This window comes from Semicossyphus pulcher, unplaced genomic scaffold (genome assembly GCF_022749685.1).
Source record: "Semicossyphus pulcher isolate SPU_LCO1_2020_fin unplaced genomic scaffold, fSemPul1.0.p SCAF_19, whole genome shotgun sequence".
Classification (NCBI taxonomy): domain Eukaryota; kingdom Metazoa; phylum Chordata; class Actinopteri; order Labriformes; family Labridae; genus Semicossyphus; species Semicossyphus pulcher.
Genome location: NW_027211692.1, coordinates 10085462 through 10101059, shown reverse-complemented (window position 1 = coordinate 10101059; position 15598 = coordinate 10085462). Strand labels below are relative to the sequence as shown.

The window sequence follows — 15598 nt, the reverse complement described above, 5'->3', positions numbered from 1 at the left end:
ATCACTTACGGGCAGAAACAGCAGCAGCTCTTCAAGCTGGGACTGGAGACAGCTTGGCATTTAGGTTTGAGAAATGACTGATATATCAATTATCAAAATCCTTGGCAATTACTTGTATGTCACTCGAACTATTGATTAACTGACTGATTGTTTAAACTCTACTGGCAAGCCAAATGTGGTTTTCATTAATGGCTTATAAAAGCTTTAAGACATAATGATTAAAGTCGTTCATTAAAACTAATGAAGGTTGTCTTATTAGTAAATGTCCCTTTTTCTTAGGGAAATTTAAATATTTTTGAAGCTCGACAGCCAATTTTTCACTTTTGAGTTGACAACATGACACGTGAAAAACACATTTTGTCACAAAAAACAGTTTTCAATGAATATTTTTAAGGTATTTGCTTGCAGTGTATCTTATAGTTCATTTAAACAAATATAACACATATTTAACGCTCCAAACCAGCGAGCTGTATATTAATATTTTGAATTATCATTATTATGGAGGGGGTTTTCCAATGACACTGGTTTCCTTTTGAGACCCGCGCACTATTTAACAGTAGGTCCTTTTATTCCGCTTGTGCGGATTAATCCACGTGTGTGAGAAGGCTCTGCTTGTCAGTCAGACTTTGAACAGAGCACTGGCGCTCATCATCTCTGCTAATCTCTGGCCGCTTCCTGTCATCAACGACGCTTCTGCTGCTGCTGACAGTTATTTCCAACGGGCACAGATTTCGATGTAGATTAGGATGAACAGTTACTAAGAAAAAGGCAGGAAACCCGAGGGCAGCACCGTAGGGACCGAGCGGAGATTTGACGTTAGCTTCGCCGTTTAACGTTTACTCGGGAGTTGCAATGGTCCAGTCAAGGGATATTTTTCTAGCCTTGCTTCTTGTGGGCTGTACAGGTAAGAAAATATTTTATTCAGTACTGCTGTACTGTTTTTATGTTATAAATATGTATGTTTCTCCAAATTCCCTTCCCCTGCCCTTTAATAGTGGTAAGGCATCCCCTCGCCTCCCCGGTCGCCTCTCTCCCTCCGCCCGCACGCGCTCTGTTTAGCAGGTGCAACGGTAACGGTACTGCGACTGCTGCTAATTAGCTTACAGGCGACGAGCTAGGGGATGTGTGTTTAAAGTAGAGACAGTTTCCTGCGAATGTGGCAGGGTACCATTTTCTCTGGACACACACAAACGCTCGGTGCACCACATATAACTGCTCCTTGCGTGACCAGACTGTGCGCTGACTTAGCGTTATATCACATTAAATAAAACATGATGCTGCCCAGTAAGGACAGGACTTTATAAATTAAGTGTTAATGTTGAGGTTTGTATGAACATCTGGCAAGGGTTTTTATTTGTTTCCTTTATGTAAAGTCGTGTTTTAGGTCTCATCTTGGATGGGACGTGTCTTGTTGTTGTTGATGATGGGGGAGTGATGCTGGGCTCCCCACATAAACACATAAATACACGAATACACACATACACACACTGCCTCCTGGGTTTAGTCACGGTCTCTCTGTTAAAGGTACAATGTGCTAAATAAGACGCGTAGTGTATTGAATCAAAATCTGTTAATGAGTAAAGATGTAATTGCATTAAGGAAGGGTAATGGACAAAATACGTAAACTGTGCTCCTTTTCCGGGACTGTGTTGTTTTAATTTCTGTGTGTCTGGTACACTGATACACAGCAAGCACAACTTCTACTCTGAATCATCTGTTATGTAATCTGATGCCACGATAAAGGCTTTGAAACGAGATCCTCTAAGTTGGTAAAAATGTGTCCTTATGTAAGTCCAAATGAGGGGGAGGTGTGTCAAATTACATTTTTTAATAGCATTTGCACGCCCATTTTTTTCATTAAATTCAGTAATTTGACACGTGCTCACGGTTGGAGTAGTCCTCTCAGTTCAGGCTCAGGGTTTTTCGTGGGATAGCCTTTTAATCCTTTATGTACAATCCAGTATGTGCAGGGGTGTTCCTCAGGCAGGAGAGGGAGTGGAGCCCTCACTGCATTGTAATGGTAATGCAATTTCTCTTGGGTTTAATGGAACACTTTAATGTAGAAATGTGAATGTGCAAAACCCTTATGATTTAATTCAGTCTTTTCTTGTGCCATAATTTAATATAAGCATATTCTTTTTATGTATTTGACACATGCACTCATGATTTTGTTATGAATGTCCCATCACTTTTGCTTAACCAAACCATTTTATAGTACAGCATAGAAAATGATTTGCTACTTGTAAACATTATGGAAGAATTAGATGAGATCTTAAGATTATAAGGTATAATTAAAAGCAGACCCTTTCCTTAATCTCCCTTCTGTTTGATATCTTTTTAAGTTTTTGTGTAGTTTGTAGCTGTTTGAGAACATCTGCAGATATAAGAAAAACATGTAACTAATGACACTCAAAATTAATGTCTTGTTAAGTCACTAATACTGAAATTTCAAGGCTGACATAGATATTCGATGTACAAAAAATCTGATTAAATAAATGCCAATAATCTGTTAATTTATAAATAAGTAGGGAGTGTGGTTTGAATCAAAATAGTGATGACATTTGTCTCCTTTTCTAACATATTTCATGCCAAACAACAATCCTATTGGAGGATTGGATGGAAAAAATAATCCATAGATGAATTGTAGCCTAAATGTGTTTTTTAGTCGCAGCTTAAAAAATAGTTATTTAGAAAAAAATGACAATGACGAGTTAACCTTGATACAACATAGCCTAAATATAGACAAATAGGGAAAGGAGTGCATAACTCTTGTGTTGTTGAATCTACAGTACCTTTAATACACAGATTATTTTCTCACATAACTCATCTTCCATCAATAAAGCTATAAATAGCCCTATTTGTTTTGTAAAAAAATATCCATTTGTAGTGGTTGTAATGCTCTGCACAGATGTTGGAAATCGTACTTTTTTTAGATGTAAATATCTTAGTTGAATGTAAATGAAACAAATCTGTTAATAGATGATTATATGGCATATAACTGCTGAGATTAGGAAGGGATTAAGCATCTCTCTCTTCTCTCTCCTCTCTGCCGGCTGCATGCTGTTGAGCCCCTTGACATAATTATTAATTGATACTCCTCAAACTGATAAGCGGAGTATGGAACATTTTCCAGACTGCCTCTGAGAGAAAAACGAAATATAAAGACTCCAGAAACCAAAGTGAAAGGACTGAAGCAAACCTGTGCAAACTTAGAGATGATATCCGGTGTCCTCAGCCTTTGGGAGTGATTGCATCTCACCATATGGCTCTCTTGAACAGCGAAAACGTGGCTCTCTTGTTTACAGTAGGGTTGTTTCACTTAGCGTGTGTTACATCATCAGTCAGATCATGTGGACATGATGACGTAGCTTAATGCTGCTCCACTTACAAAGCAAGATGGAAGCATCGCTGACCGCAGGCCTGTTACCAAGAGATGCTCCAGTCTTCTTTACATCTGACTCGGCTTCAGGAGGAAGCCACAATGAATGCAAGTCTGACTTTAGAGAGCAAGTATTCTCTGAATAGTGCGGTGTACAGCCAGCAGTGTTCTCATTGAGAATGTATTTGTGAGGTCCACCTCCACCCCTCACCAAAAAAATAATAAAACACTGCAACGTACAGCCACAACCAGTTTATACAATTAAAAAGCTTGATTGAGTGCAGACCTTTACAAGTCGTCCCTGGCCTAATGAGACCAATATTATCTCAGTTCAAAATAGTCTTATCATGCCGAGAGGCTGCAGCAGGAATGCATATGATTAGGGCTGCTGCTAATGTTTATTTTCATTGGCATTAATCTCTTTATAAATGTTATGATTAGCTGGTATCATTATGTCGCTAGAAATTCACTGAAAAATGCCACAAGGTACAATTTCTTTTAGTTGATTTCTTCAAAGAGTTTCTTTTGAAAACTAGCAAAACCCAAAAGTATTGAATTTCTAAATATACAAAACAGATAAAAGCATCAAGTGCCCACATTTGAGACTAAGCACTTCATATAATCAAAGCTTGGCATGCCAAGGGGCTGCTCTGTGTACTGTATTACACCAGAAATGTGAAAAATATAGAAAGTAAGACTGTTGGAGTGGGTATCAGTAGTGATCTGTTATCAACCACAGCAGCAACCACGATGTCAAGTGCGTTTCTGCAAACTTTACTACAAGTGTCAAGCAGCACTCAGCAGTAAAATGGCATTAAAATCAGACGGACACACGTTTCACGAAAGGTCCATTAGAGGAAAACCAGCTAAAGCAGGTACAGGGCTAGGCCTAGTGCATCTTTTCTTTTTTCTTTCTGTTCTTATTTTGTCTTATCAAATAACTGAAGCTGCCAAGAACAGAGTATGTGCTGACAGGCTGCTGCTCAGCTTTAGAGGCTGTTTATTGAACCAGAATCTGTTTCTGAATAGAACTGATGAAGAGAAAAGACTACTGGATTTGGAAACACTGGAAAACAACTGTCAGCCATGCATGTTTTAGGTGGTGATGTTTTTTTCAGACTGGGAGTTTCAACAAATGCGTATGCTATCTTAACCGTGAAACAGTCAGTGAAATACCATTTCCCTTTAAATCAGACTGTAGTTTTAAAGCTCACATATCTTGCGCATCTATTTTTTTAATCTCACAGATGCCAAGGTTTTTGTGCAGCATTCGGAGAGAGAAGCAAGAGAGGGGATGTGGTTTTGTTGCAGCTAGGACTGCTCGACTCTTTAGTGATGGGGAGTGGATCAGACAGATCCAGGTCTGAGAGAGTTGAGAGGAGATGCATTGCCTGAGGACGGTTAAAAGATGACATTACACGTGCACGTGACCCTGTGAAGTACTGTGGGAGGAACATAAACATCCTTTCCTGAGGGTTTTACACAGAAGAGGCACAGACTGTGGATTTAGTAGCTGTTTTTGCAGTGATTAGTATCTGTTGTGGTAGCCTCCTTATGCCTCTCCTGTGAGGTTTGAGCTTTTATATGAAGGATTAATATTAATCAGGCTTAAATTAAGAGTGCCAAACAGGTTAAACACAGCAGCACTTAACAGAGAGGCCTGGGAGACGCCTTTTTGTGTATCTTGTTACAACTCTTCAAGAGTGCTGCAAACCTGTCTGGTTGCAGTGCTACTAACTTTCTACCACAGTATAAACATGCTAATATCTCAGAGCTAACAGGAAATGAGAACAGTGTGTCCTTGTCATTCATCAATTATAAAAAAGAGGCCAGCATGGGATCCCTGTGGACATGTAACTCTAGATTGGCAACGTGTAGCCATTAAATGGCTTCCCTCCTTTTTGAAGCATTTCTCTGTGGGACAAAAGGAACCTATGGCAGTCTACTGCAGACTTTAAGTTCTGCTAGGTGTAAAGGAGAGAAGATCTCATAATTATTGTATGATTGTTGCATTTACAACTTAACCCTGCTGTTCCAAGTCTGCCAGCGTTACATCACCTTGAAATGATTCTGCATTTAAGAGATTGTGAGTGAATCACAAGCAGGGTTTCCCCCAGAAAAGTAGCTAGGCCCAGTGGGAAGTATCTTTTGATAAACAGCCTTACATCAAGGGGGATTGGGGGGTTGCCAGTTTATGATAGTTGAAATTCTCAGTGTTGAAAATCACTGAGGGTAAAGACTCATCTCAGACCCCTGGTTTTTCCAACCGTACCTGATGTTTGAAAAAAACATTTTAGAAATACTTTTTAAAACATCAGGCCCTGAATCTTAGGCCTGTAAGGGGGTAAACTATAGACCTGGGGGGCACTCGGCTTGCAATACATAAGTGGAAAGCCCAGACCAAATAATGGCAGAACCCAGCCCTAATTTTCTACATATCCCGCCTCGAATAGCTCTGGCAGTCCAAAGGGTACTGCCAAATCTCTACTTATCGACAAATCTCTACCGTTGCACGGTGAAGACGTCATATCGCCCAAACCTACCTTTGGCTTTGTTAGTGCTTGGTGCACTTGGCAAAATGTATCACCTGTTTCTCCTCAGGCTATTCACTTGCAAATATAGACTGATTTCCCATTTTGCTTGCATCTGTTATGAGCTGAGAGCACCTGCTGGCTCCCTTTCTGCCCTTCAAAGTCTTATTTAGGAGAGAAAGAAGCAGGGAAGGAAGGGACCCAAACTAAGTTATCACAGCCTTGTTTGTGGCCCAATGTGGCCCCAGCAAGAGGAAATAAGCTTTCTAATCATGTCACTATCCATGCTGACAGGAACTGTGTACCAATTTTGATACAGATGAGACTTCTCAAGTCAAACTCCAGAAAGCTAGCTTAAATTATGTCTGATGTTAGCAAATGAGTCCATGTCTTATCTTAGAGTAATAAAGCAATATGCCGTTGGCTGGGATTTAGCTCTCTACTTCCTTTTATGTAGTGTAATGGGAAGCAGGGTATGCATCTTCTCATGCATCCATGCACATCATGGTGCATTCATTATTCAAACACTATAGGGTGCATCACCATGCACGGACCAGGGAAAATTTGGATTGCAATGCCTCAGGCTTTCTTTTATGCAGTCACCATACTGTGTCACCATTTCTAACTTTATACTCTTACAGTCTTAGTCATTGCCTGGCAACTTAGCGATACCTACTTTTCACACAAAGTCAAGTAATGCATAATAGTATTCTGAAAAAAAAAACATTACAGTAGTGAAGTGACACTCATTCAGGAAAAAAGCTGTTATTTTTAATCTCTAATTAGATCACACTAAGAAGGCGCTATCTCCAAGGAGCTGCAGCAGCCTTAGCTGTTTCTGATCCATTCAGCAGACAGGATCCACTTTGAAATGATGTCAGTGATTCCCACAGATAGGCTGCACTTGGGCAGCCCGCACATGTACCATTACAGTCATTTGAGTATATTTGAACCTATTTAACTTTTTAACACTGAAAAAGCTTTTGTCTGATGAAATGCATAGCCGTGGAAAGAACTGCATTTAGAGTATTTAATATGTAATCTTGCACAGATTTCCCTCACATTTTGCATATAAACTGCCAGCTCTCTACTGAAAGGCTCTTTAGTCATGGAAAATTCCCCTTCTCGTAGGCAAAGATAATGTATAATAATCACCTTTTTATAAATGTAATAGCCCACAGGTACGCTTCAGTGACACAGTATTCTCGAGATGATCATATTTTTTGGGTACATGTCAGGATTTTTAGAGGACTACAAGGAAAAGAAAAAAAAATAGAGAGTGATATCACTTGGGATGGGAATTAACCTCATTTCATCCTCACCCATGCAGAGTAATCTAAAATTATGTAATGTCCAAAGATAGAAAGAAACCTGCACGGCAACATGGAACCTCTGTTAGTTTCATTGCAAAACTTTGTAGCTGCTCTGAACACCAGGGCATGGATCACGATTAACTTTTGCATAATCAAATTGAACATTATTGCTGTAGGAAGGTAGCCACACAGTGTTTAATTGAGTTTTTGGTTAACTGTGCAGTGCATGTGTGGGGCGGGATGGTTTGGTGCTGGCGGATACATCTTTGTGGGAGTTGTCCCCGTTCAGAGTACGTGGCAGTTCAGAAAATTTTTCCTTTTTAAGCGGTCCATTGCTTTGCCCCAATAATGCTGTCTTCAGTGTTGTTGAGATTGACTGATCCCATCAACTTCACCATGGACACCGCTCTCCCCTGGGTCCTCAGTAATACCAGATCCAGACGCAAATCGCTGTGGCTTATATGGAGGGATTTGTCTGGACCAAGAGAATCCAGATACATTTTATTCAAAGACTTGGGGTCAAAAGTTAGGCCAGGACATAAAGTTTGTATTTATAGCAAAACCTTCTGGCCAAATTGTGCCAAATTCAACAATGAGTAACAGCCTACATCTGCCACGTGTGACGTCAGTCAGATAAAAGCTTGTTGAGAATAACTATCTAACATGCTGTTCTTAAGAATAGACATCATAATCAGCTGTTCAGAGTATCTCTGGGTATTTTTTCATTCCAATTGGATCAGTATTACACCAGGCTGAACATTTAGATGCATGCAATCTGAGACCTTGACATCCACTTTGACCTTTTTTGTCTGGACAAGCACATGCAGGCCTGTGGTGATTGATTCCAATGAATAATGAATGGGTAATGGGTTTGGTCATTACACCATCTCTTACATTTGCCTCTGCAGCATGAGGAGGAATATTGCTATTGTTAATGGCTTTGTAACAGATGGCATTGGGACATTAGTACTTTTTTGCATGTCCTTTTTCCCAGTTTGACAGCCTCTTCCCTTCTAACTGAGACGTATGTTACTGCTCGCTGGAACGCATTTCCTTTAATACACTTGGAGTCACGACAGCCTTTTTTCCTCCAACAGAGAGAGGGTGGAACACAGAGAGATTCACACTTTTTCTACCACAGACCCCGTCCCTTTTCACACACCCCTACCAATCAGATGTAACCACTGAAGCTTAGGTGTGAAAGTAATTTTGAGAGGCTATAAAAGATCATTTGAAGGTGTTTTCGATGAAGGCGCTGGATTGCTAACATTAACAGGCAATCTCATGGAGAGTTAAACGGAGCACTTAGCAGAATCCCAACAGACACACCCACTGGACAGGAGGTGTAGCCGGGAGATTGGAGGGGATTAAGAGTCCATCTCTGAGTCAGAGGTCACTAGAGTACTACAGTTAGCTCCTTAGTGAGTGAATGCTTTCAGTGAATGAGTGTTGTTCTGAAATGCTGAAGGCTGTTTGACGATTTAAAGTATCAAGTTGACCTTCTAGATGCCCTATTGCCCTATCAATTAAGTAAGCTAGTAAAGTTATTTTTTGTGCTCTGACAAGGAACGACTAGCCAGCTTAGCCCTGCTTAGTGGTCAGTAGTAGTAGAAGTAGTGTGTGAAGGCATTTTCCTTTAACAGAAATAGCAAAGTAACCAACAAAGTTAAGGTTGTTGTTAACTTTATACATAGCAGTTGCCCCTTTCACAAATGGACTGCACTCCATTTTTTTATACATACATTTTTGTGCAAACAAAGAATAAACAGCACCGTTGCAATGAACAGATGCTTCAAGTAAATGGTACATTATAAGAAAAAGGTCCATAAGGTTGTGTACAATACATCTATGTAGCAGGTCATTGTCCGAACAAGAATAGTATCTGCTATTTAGCACAGTAAATTGTAGGCAATACAGTTACACCAAATCAATATTACATTCAATTACATGTAATTTTTGGAAAAGTTGCAGCCCTACGTCCCCATTTCTGTGATGTTACAACTAATGTGTCTCCAATGTAACTCCAGCCTATAGTTAAACCTGGGATTCACCTTTGTGTGAGACATATGGCCAGCATTAACCTGGTGTCAGATGACATGAGGGGACATGGGGCGTTGCTATTCCAGTGTGTGCACTGGCATATGGCAGTGTTTCCTGTGTTATTTAAGGTGAGAGGGAGAAATGAGGGGCTTCATTTATTATAGTCATTCATTTTCTTTTAAACTCAAACTCTGTTTACATTCTTGGCATAAAGACAAGCACACTTAGTGTTTCCATTGCCATCTCGGACAATGGCTGACTTGTCATCTTTACTCTGTGTGATACTCATAGACAGAATATCAAGGCACAGTGTTTGAGATTGGCATGATCTCATTTTGTCTTCACTGCTCTCAACAGTTTACTGCTCAGCCTTCACCTTCACAGGCCAACAGTTGTTTCTCAGGCTTGTTTTTGTATTACAACAAAAACACTTAAAGTGTTTGCAGTTGGAAAGCAGTGGAGGAATTTCGTCCTTGACACAGCACCAATTACTCCTTATGTTGGCTGGAGTTGAATTCCCAGTGGACTTTAAACTGGGGGTTACAGTCCACCAGTCGACATGTTTGCCTGCTAACAGGAAGGTTTAAATTAAGAAAACGCCAATGCAAAGTTTTTAGAATCAGAAAGTAATGTGTTTGAACACATTTTAATTCTTCATATGTCGGTTCCATATGGGCAAAATTGTTTGCACCTCGTTTGGTTGACTGAACAGATGACTCTCATAAATTATCAAGTGTTTGTGCACTGACTGCGCTGAACAAAAGGAGAAAGTTCCACAAACACTTCATGTCTAATGCTTCTCATTTTACATTCAGAAGATCTCATCACAATAAAAATATTATAATCTTAAAAGGTTAGTTAATTATCGAGACGAGACTGAAATCATGAAATAATGTGGCTCTACAAACAGTTCAGTGTTCATTGTTGTGCTGTGAACTCATGCAATTTGACTTCAACTTGTTAATAATAGTTTTGCTGTTTAAACGTTTTAATTTTAACATAAGATCATTTACATCAATGTTATTTCATAATAAGGAAGCATACTTGCACCAAGAAAAGGTTTACCTCCCGTTACATTCATTAGATTAAACTAACAGGCCAAGAAGAGACAACCATCCATCCATCCATCCATCCATCTATCTTAACTTTGTTGTGTTTAAGCTGTATGTTTGTCATCTCTCGTCTCTCTGTCTTCGTCTTTTTTTACCATGTCTCTCACGCTCCTCCCTGAAGGATCTCTGCTCAGTATGACTCATTGACTTCCACTGCCCGAGAGCTGTCTTGCTCTTTCTGCCAGAAGAAGCCGGATGTGTCATGAACCCCATTGTGCATCTCTTCCATGGATGCCTTAGTGTGCAAAGGCAGATGACAGGCCCTCTGAAGCAAATGAAATTGTCTGACATGACCAGTCAAAGGCCAGTGAAGGGACAGGGTATCTGTGCGCCCCTAAAAGTTTAGCACAAATATGGAAGAACCACCAACAACATCTACTGCTGTATAGTTTGTAAAGCAATATATTCCACATTCTTTATTAACTGAACATAATGAGAAATACAGTGCATCAAATCTTAAGTAATAAAAGTGACTGTGCTGCACGTATGCTGGTGGCACACAGTAAGCATCAACTGTATTCTCAATGGCATACTGGTGACTTGTGCACCTACTCCCATTGGAGATTGCCTCACAACAACCACCATTAGTGGGGAGGGGGGATCTTCCTGTGAAGGGCTGTTCTCTGCAGTATGACAGCACACGGCGGCTTTCTCTGCCTGAATGGATACAATAACACCCTGTTAAAACACACTTTGACTGAACCGGGTCACGACGCTTCTTCACCAGTGGATGTAAGCCACCTTGCTGAAGCATTACGGATATTTGACATCCGCTGTTGTGGCATTTGTCATATGTCGGTCAAACTGCACCATATTGGAAAATGTATTTCAGGTGTCTTGATATTATGGGGAGGCCATGAGGGATAAACGATGTGGAAGCTCCTTCTGCAGTTTTATTTGGGTGAAAAGAAATGGTTGGGCATGTTGGAAATGTTATTTCTATGAATCTTTTATGTGTTGTCGCTACCTCATATTCTAGCTAAACCACTTACTGTTTTTAGTAAATATGATGAGCTACATTTAGGGGAACTTCATGCTACCTTTCCAGCCCAGCATCTAAAGGGATATAGTCTTATAGAGTGCCTCATTAGATCATAAGGCCTAAGATGGAAATGTGTTGATGTCTTCCTAAACAAGGCCATAAGGCACTCAATTAACATAGCAGATCTACCATAGTATAATCGTTACACAAAATGAGAATTTTAATGTCTCTTGGACTGCAGTGTGTAGAAATCATAGCCATGATGTGTTGTAAAATATGCAAACTGGTTTTAAGCAAATTTCCTCATAGAACTTGATGAGAAAATTAGCTCGGAGGAATGTAGTGTTGAAATTCTTCTGCAACATGAGACATTGTGATTGGAGTTTTATATGCTGGAGCTGCTGTATTGCCTCAGGTCCTGCATATTTACTCACTTACAGGATGACATGTTTTCCCACAATGCTAGCATACTGCGGACTGAGGCAACTGTGGTTTGTTTGCTAGAATCTCAAAGAGATCGTGTTTGACTAACAAGAGGAGAGCTGCTACCCTAAGTGACAAGAGCATAGAGATGAAAAACAAGTTGTGCTTACTTGCACTGATTAATTAGGCTAAGGTCTTTGCAGGTGAACCCTTAATAATCTGTGGGTCTCTGTTGCTGTCACTAGACTAATACCTGCAGAGTGACATCCACGTATAGAGCAATAAACACAAAACTAGGGTAGCCACTGGCTAGCAGCTCACGATCATCGAGTTGTTGTTCTAAAACTTGCGTGTTGGACATGAAATCACAGGAACGATGGCATCTTTTGAGTTTACACTGAATCACTAAACGAGATTGCACATGCATCCTCCTTAAGTAGACTGCACACTTGTTGCAAATTGAATTCAACAGCTTGATTGAATGACTGAATTGTTAATAGATTATTGTAATACATGTTAATGCCAGGGGTATTCTGTAATGCCAAGGTCATTTTCATGCACACTGATTTTGGATCTTCTGTGACTTTTTGGGATCTTTTTTAAAACCTGGTTCCTTCAGAGAAATTACCAATTCAATTGGGAACTAGAAGTGTAATGTTAATTATCTTTAATATCCCCCATGCATTTTGTCTTTGTGCACCACCGACGATTGTAGTATCCTTCTGTTGCCTTGGTAGCGCTTTGTAAATTAGTGTTTGACCTTGCGCACATATGACACATCTGTAAATTGGATAATGAAAAACTCCACTTAATGCTTTCCTCCAGAGTTCATTTTCCCAGTTTAATAAAAGATAACTTCAATTTTTTTAAATTACATTAATAGACTTTCTGAGATGACTTGCATTTCTGACTTCTAAATTCCCCAGGATTTTTCTGCTCCTGACAAATTTATTCCAGTAGTGGAGCTCACAGGATTTGTAACAGAACATTAAATGAAATGCAGCCCCAGCGTGCAGTGCGCTGCCACAGATCTACCTCAGGCTGAATGAATTTTGAAAGAGGCAAATTTGTGTATCGAAAGCTTGCTTGACTGCTTGTAATCATTTGAAGGTCAAGCAAATGAGAACCATTAATAACCGTCAGTATTAATGCAATAAATTAAAACAAATGCAGGTAAATACGACACTCATGTCCATGTATGTCCGTTGGTAATGAAATGACAAGCCACCTAGCCTGAACTAATGTGTATTTAGAGTTATATTACATGTATGGTAGCAGGCATAAAATCTGAGAAAAGGCATTACCACACTCTAATTCATCTCAACCCTCTTTTAAGTACCTAGATTAATGGCAAGTCTTCTCTTGCAGTATGTCTCAGGAGATTCTAGCCCGGAGGAATAGAGTAGTCAACTCTCTGGAGGCTAGCCCTGTCCCGGTGTCTATTTTTAAAGTCCATCCTCTGATTGGCCAACAAGGTGTGTGTGTGTGGAAGCTCTTATCGTGTCATAAGGTGCCTCTGTGCCATCTGTCGCCCTCAGTGGAGCCGTTGTGAAGATAGACCACGCCTAGTCAGTCTGTCTCAGAGAATGCAAAACACAACCTTGGGCTTTCCTTGCTCTTTTTGTACAGACAGCTATATCAGGCACACGAGGGGAATACAGAATCCAGCTTTCCAATTAGTGCCTCTAATGAAACCAAAGCTTCGTCGAGTGAAAGGGTCTGCTTTTGTTGTTCTTTCAAGCAGAAAACTGTATGTGGCATGATTAAGTGCACTGAATTTCCATGCTCCTTGAATGTGCACTGGATTTGCAGGGAAAGAAAGGCCCGATATTGCATGCTAACAGTAAACATGAACAGATTTGCTTAGCAGGTGTAGTAACAGGTTGTTCATGAGTCATTGCTTGTCTAGTCAAATTTGTTGTCTCACCAGAAGTGCTAAATGTTTGAGTCATAACATTTCTGTGAACAGCCTTGGCTGACTGAAAAATAACACGGAACAGGGTACTTCTTAAGGTTGACTGACCATGATTTACCCTGACTGCCCTTCTGCTTAAACCTTATCCTGCGATGCTCCACAACAGCTATAAACACATTAGTAACCAGCCTGCTTGGGTGCGGGTCCTTTGGGTGCTGTGGTACATCCCTTCACAAGATTCATTAGAACTCTACATTTCCTATAAGATTGTGCATCTGACTGTTTTGTCTGTATCCTAGCCCATGGATAGACTGGCACCAGTCCAGGTTGCATCTCTGCCTTTTTGTTAATGCATGTTGGGAAAGGTTTTGTATCTCAGTCTAGTACCACTTTATATTTTATTTCTATAGCACATTTAAAACAACATGAGCGGACCAAGTGCTTTACGGGCGTGTGCCTTAGGAAACGACATAAACGGGCAGCACAAATTCAAATGGCCGGCAAAGATCAAGATACAATGGGTAAATCAAAAACTAACCATTTTAAACCCCCCAGTAGCAGCAATTTAGGTAGTTTGGAAAGCCAAAGAAAATAGGTAGGCTTGGAGCGTAGCTTTGAATGACATAGTTAAGGGGTGCTGATCTAATGTCGGGGAGCAGTTTGTTTCACTGACGGGGGCCCGCAATTGAGAAAGCACAATCACCCCTGAGCATTTGTTGAGCCAGAGGGACGACACGAAGTAACTGATAGTTGGACCTGGGTGGTCTTGGGGAAGAACAGGGAATTAGGAGGCCAGATGAGTTAGAGATAGCCAGTCCATGGGGTGATTTAAAAACCAGTAACATTCCAAAATAAATTCTTACAGGGAACAAGTGGAGGGATGCAAGTATGGTAGATACATTCTCACATTACAGGTACCAGGTTAACGTTTTGCAGCAGTGAAATTGAAGACTGACTGACTCTCATGTACAGGAAGCTACATCCACCCAGGCGAGCGGGAATAAAAGCATGGAGGCTTGGAATGATAAAAAGGGTTTCACGTTGGATAAGACTCAAAGCTGGAAAAAGCAGACTCTCACCACAGAATTGATCTGTTTATCAAATTCAAATGTAGAACCAAAAATCATGGCTGGTGGGTTGGGTGGGCCCTGTAGAATCAACTCAGTTTTCAGCTCTGTGAAGTTTTGGGAGATTCAGTTTTTAATCTCCTGCAAACAGTCACTTTGTATGGGGATTCAATCTGAAACGTGCAAGTTTGTCAAGTTTAAAGTCTGACTAGTGTTACCAAATATAATCTAGCTTGTCACTGAAATCCTTTAAATAGTCACAAACAACTGAAGAAATTGTTGGCGTGGCGCTGTTGTTTAAGAATGTAAATCTGCCACTGTTATGGCTTAGCACAATTAGATGTGGCGTGGATTAACGAGGGGCATCAGGGACGGCCTTGGACATGCTACCCGAGTACTAAGCCCGCCCTCGTCGGAAGGGCTAGAAAAGCATTTCCCGACCATCAAAGAAATCTGACCTTCTGTTTTGAAAGTTTTGAGCATGAAGAGTCTGAGATAAGAATTTCGATCATGACCCTGAGCGCAAACATTTAAAGCAATATGCTGCTAAGTGATAAATGGATCAATGCTAATCATATTTAAATCTGACATGTTTTCAAAGCTTTTAGTCCTATATCAAGCCGCTCATTCAATCAACTGAATACTCCTAAGTGTTTTCTTTGTGTGAATGTGGTTAGCACTGCTGCCTAATAGTAAACAGTGTAAAGTGTTTCATGTTGTTCCTGTGTTTGCATGCATTTGTTCTGGGTGCTCTGGTTTGCAACCCCAAAGACCTGCACATTAGTTATCAGGACGCTCCTGCTATTGCCCCCTGGCCGGGGTGCTGGCCTCAGAGC

The 15598-nt window shown here is 40.5% G+C and overlaps 1 protein-coding gene across 10 annotated transcripts in view; it reads left to right on the top strand.

The window, feature by feature from the left end:
- The first annotated feature begins 670 nt into the window (after positions 1 to 670).
- Positions 671 to 15598, top strand: part of ncam1b (neural cell adhesion molecule 1b) — a 72618-nt gene continuing 57690 nt past the window's right edge. For all 10 annotated transcript variants that reach the window (XM_069669164.1, XM_069669161.1, XM_069669160.1 and 7 more), the window contains exon 1: positions 671 to 904. In XM_069669164.1, coding sequence (XP_069525265.1) covers positions 853 to 904 — 52 coding nt within the window. In that variant the 5' untranslated portion in view covers positions 671 to 852. The remainder of the gene's footprint in view (positions 905 to 15598) is intronic.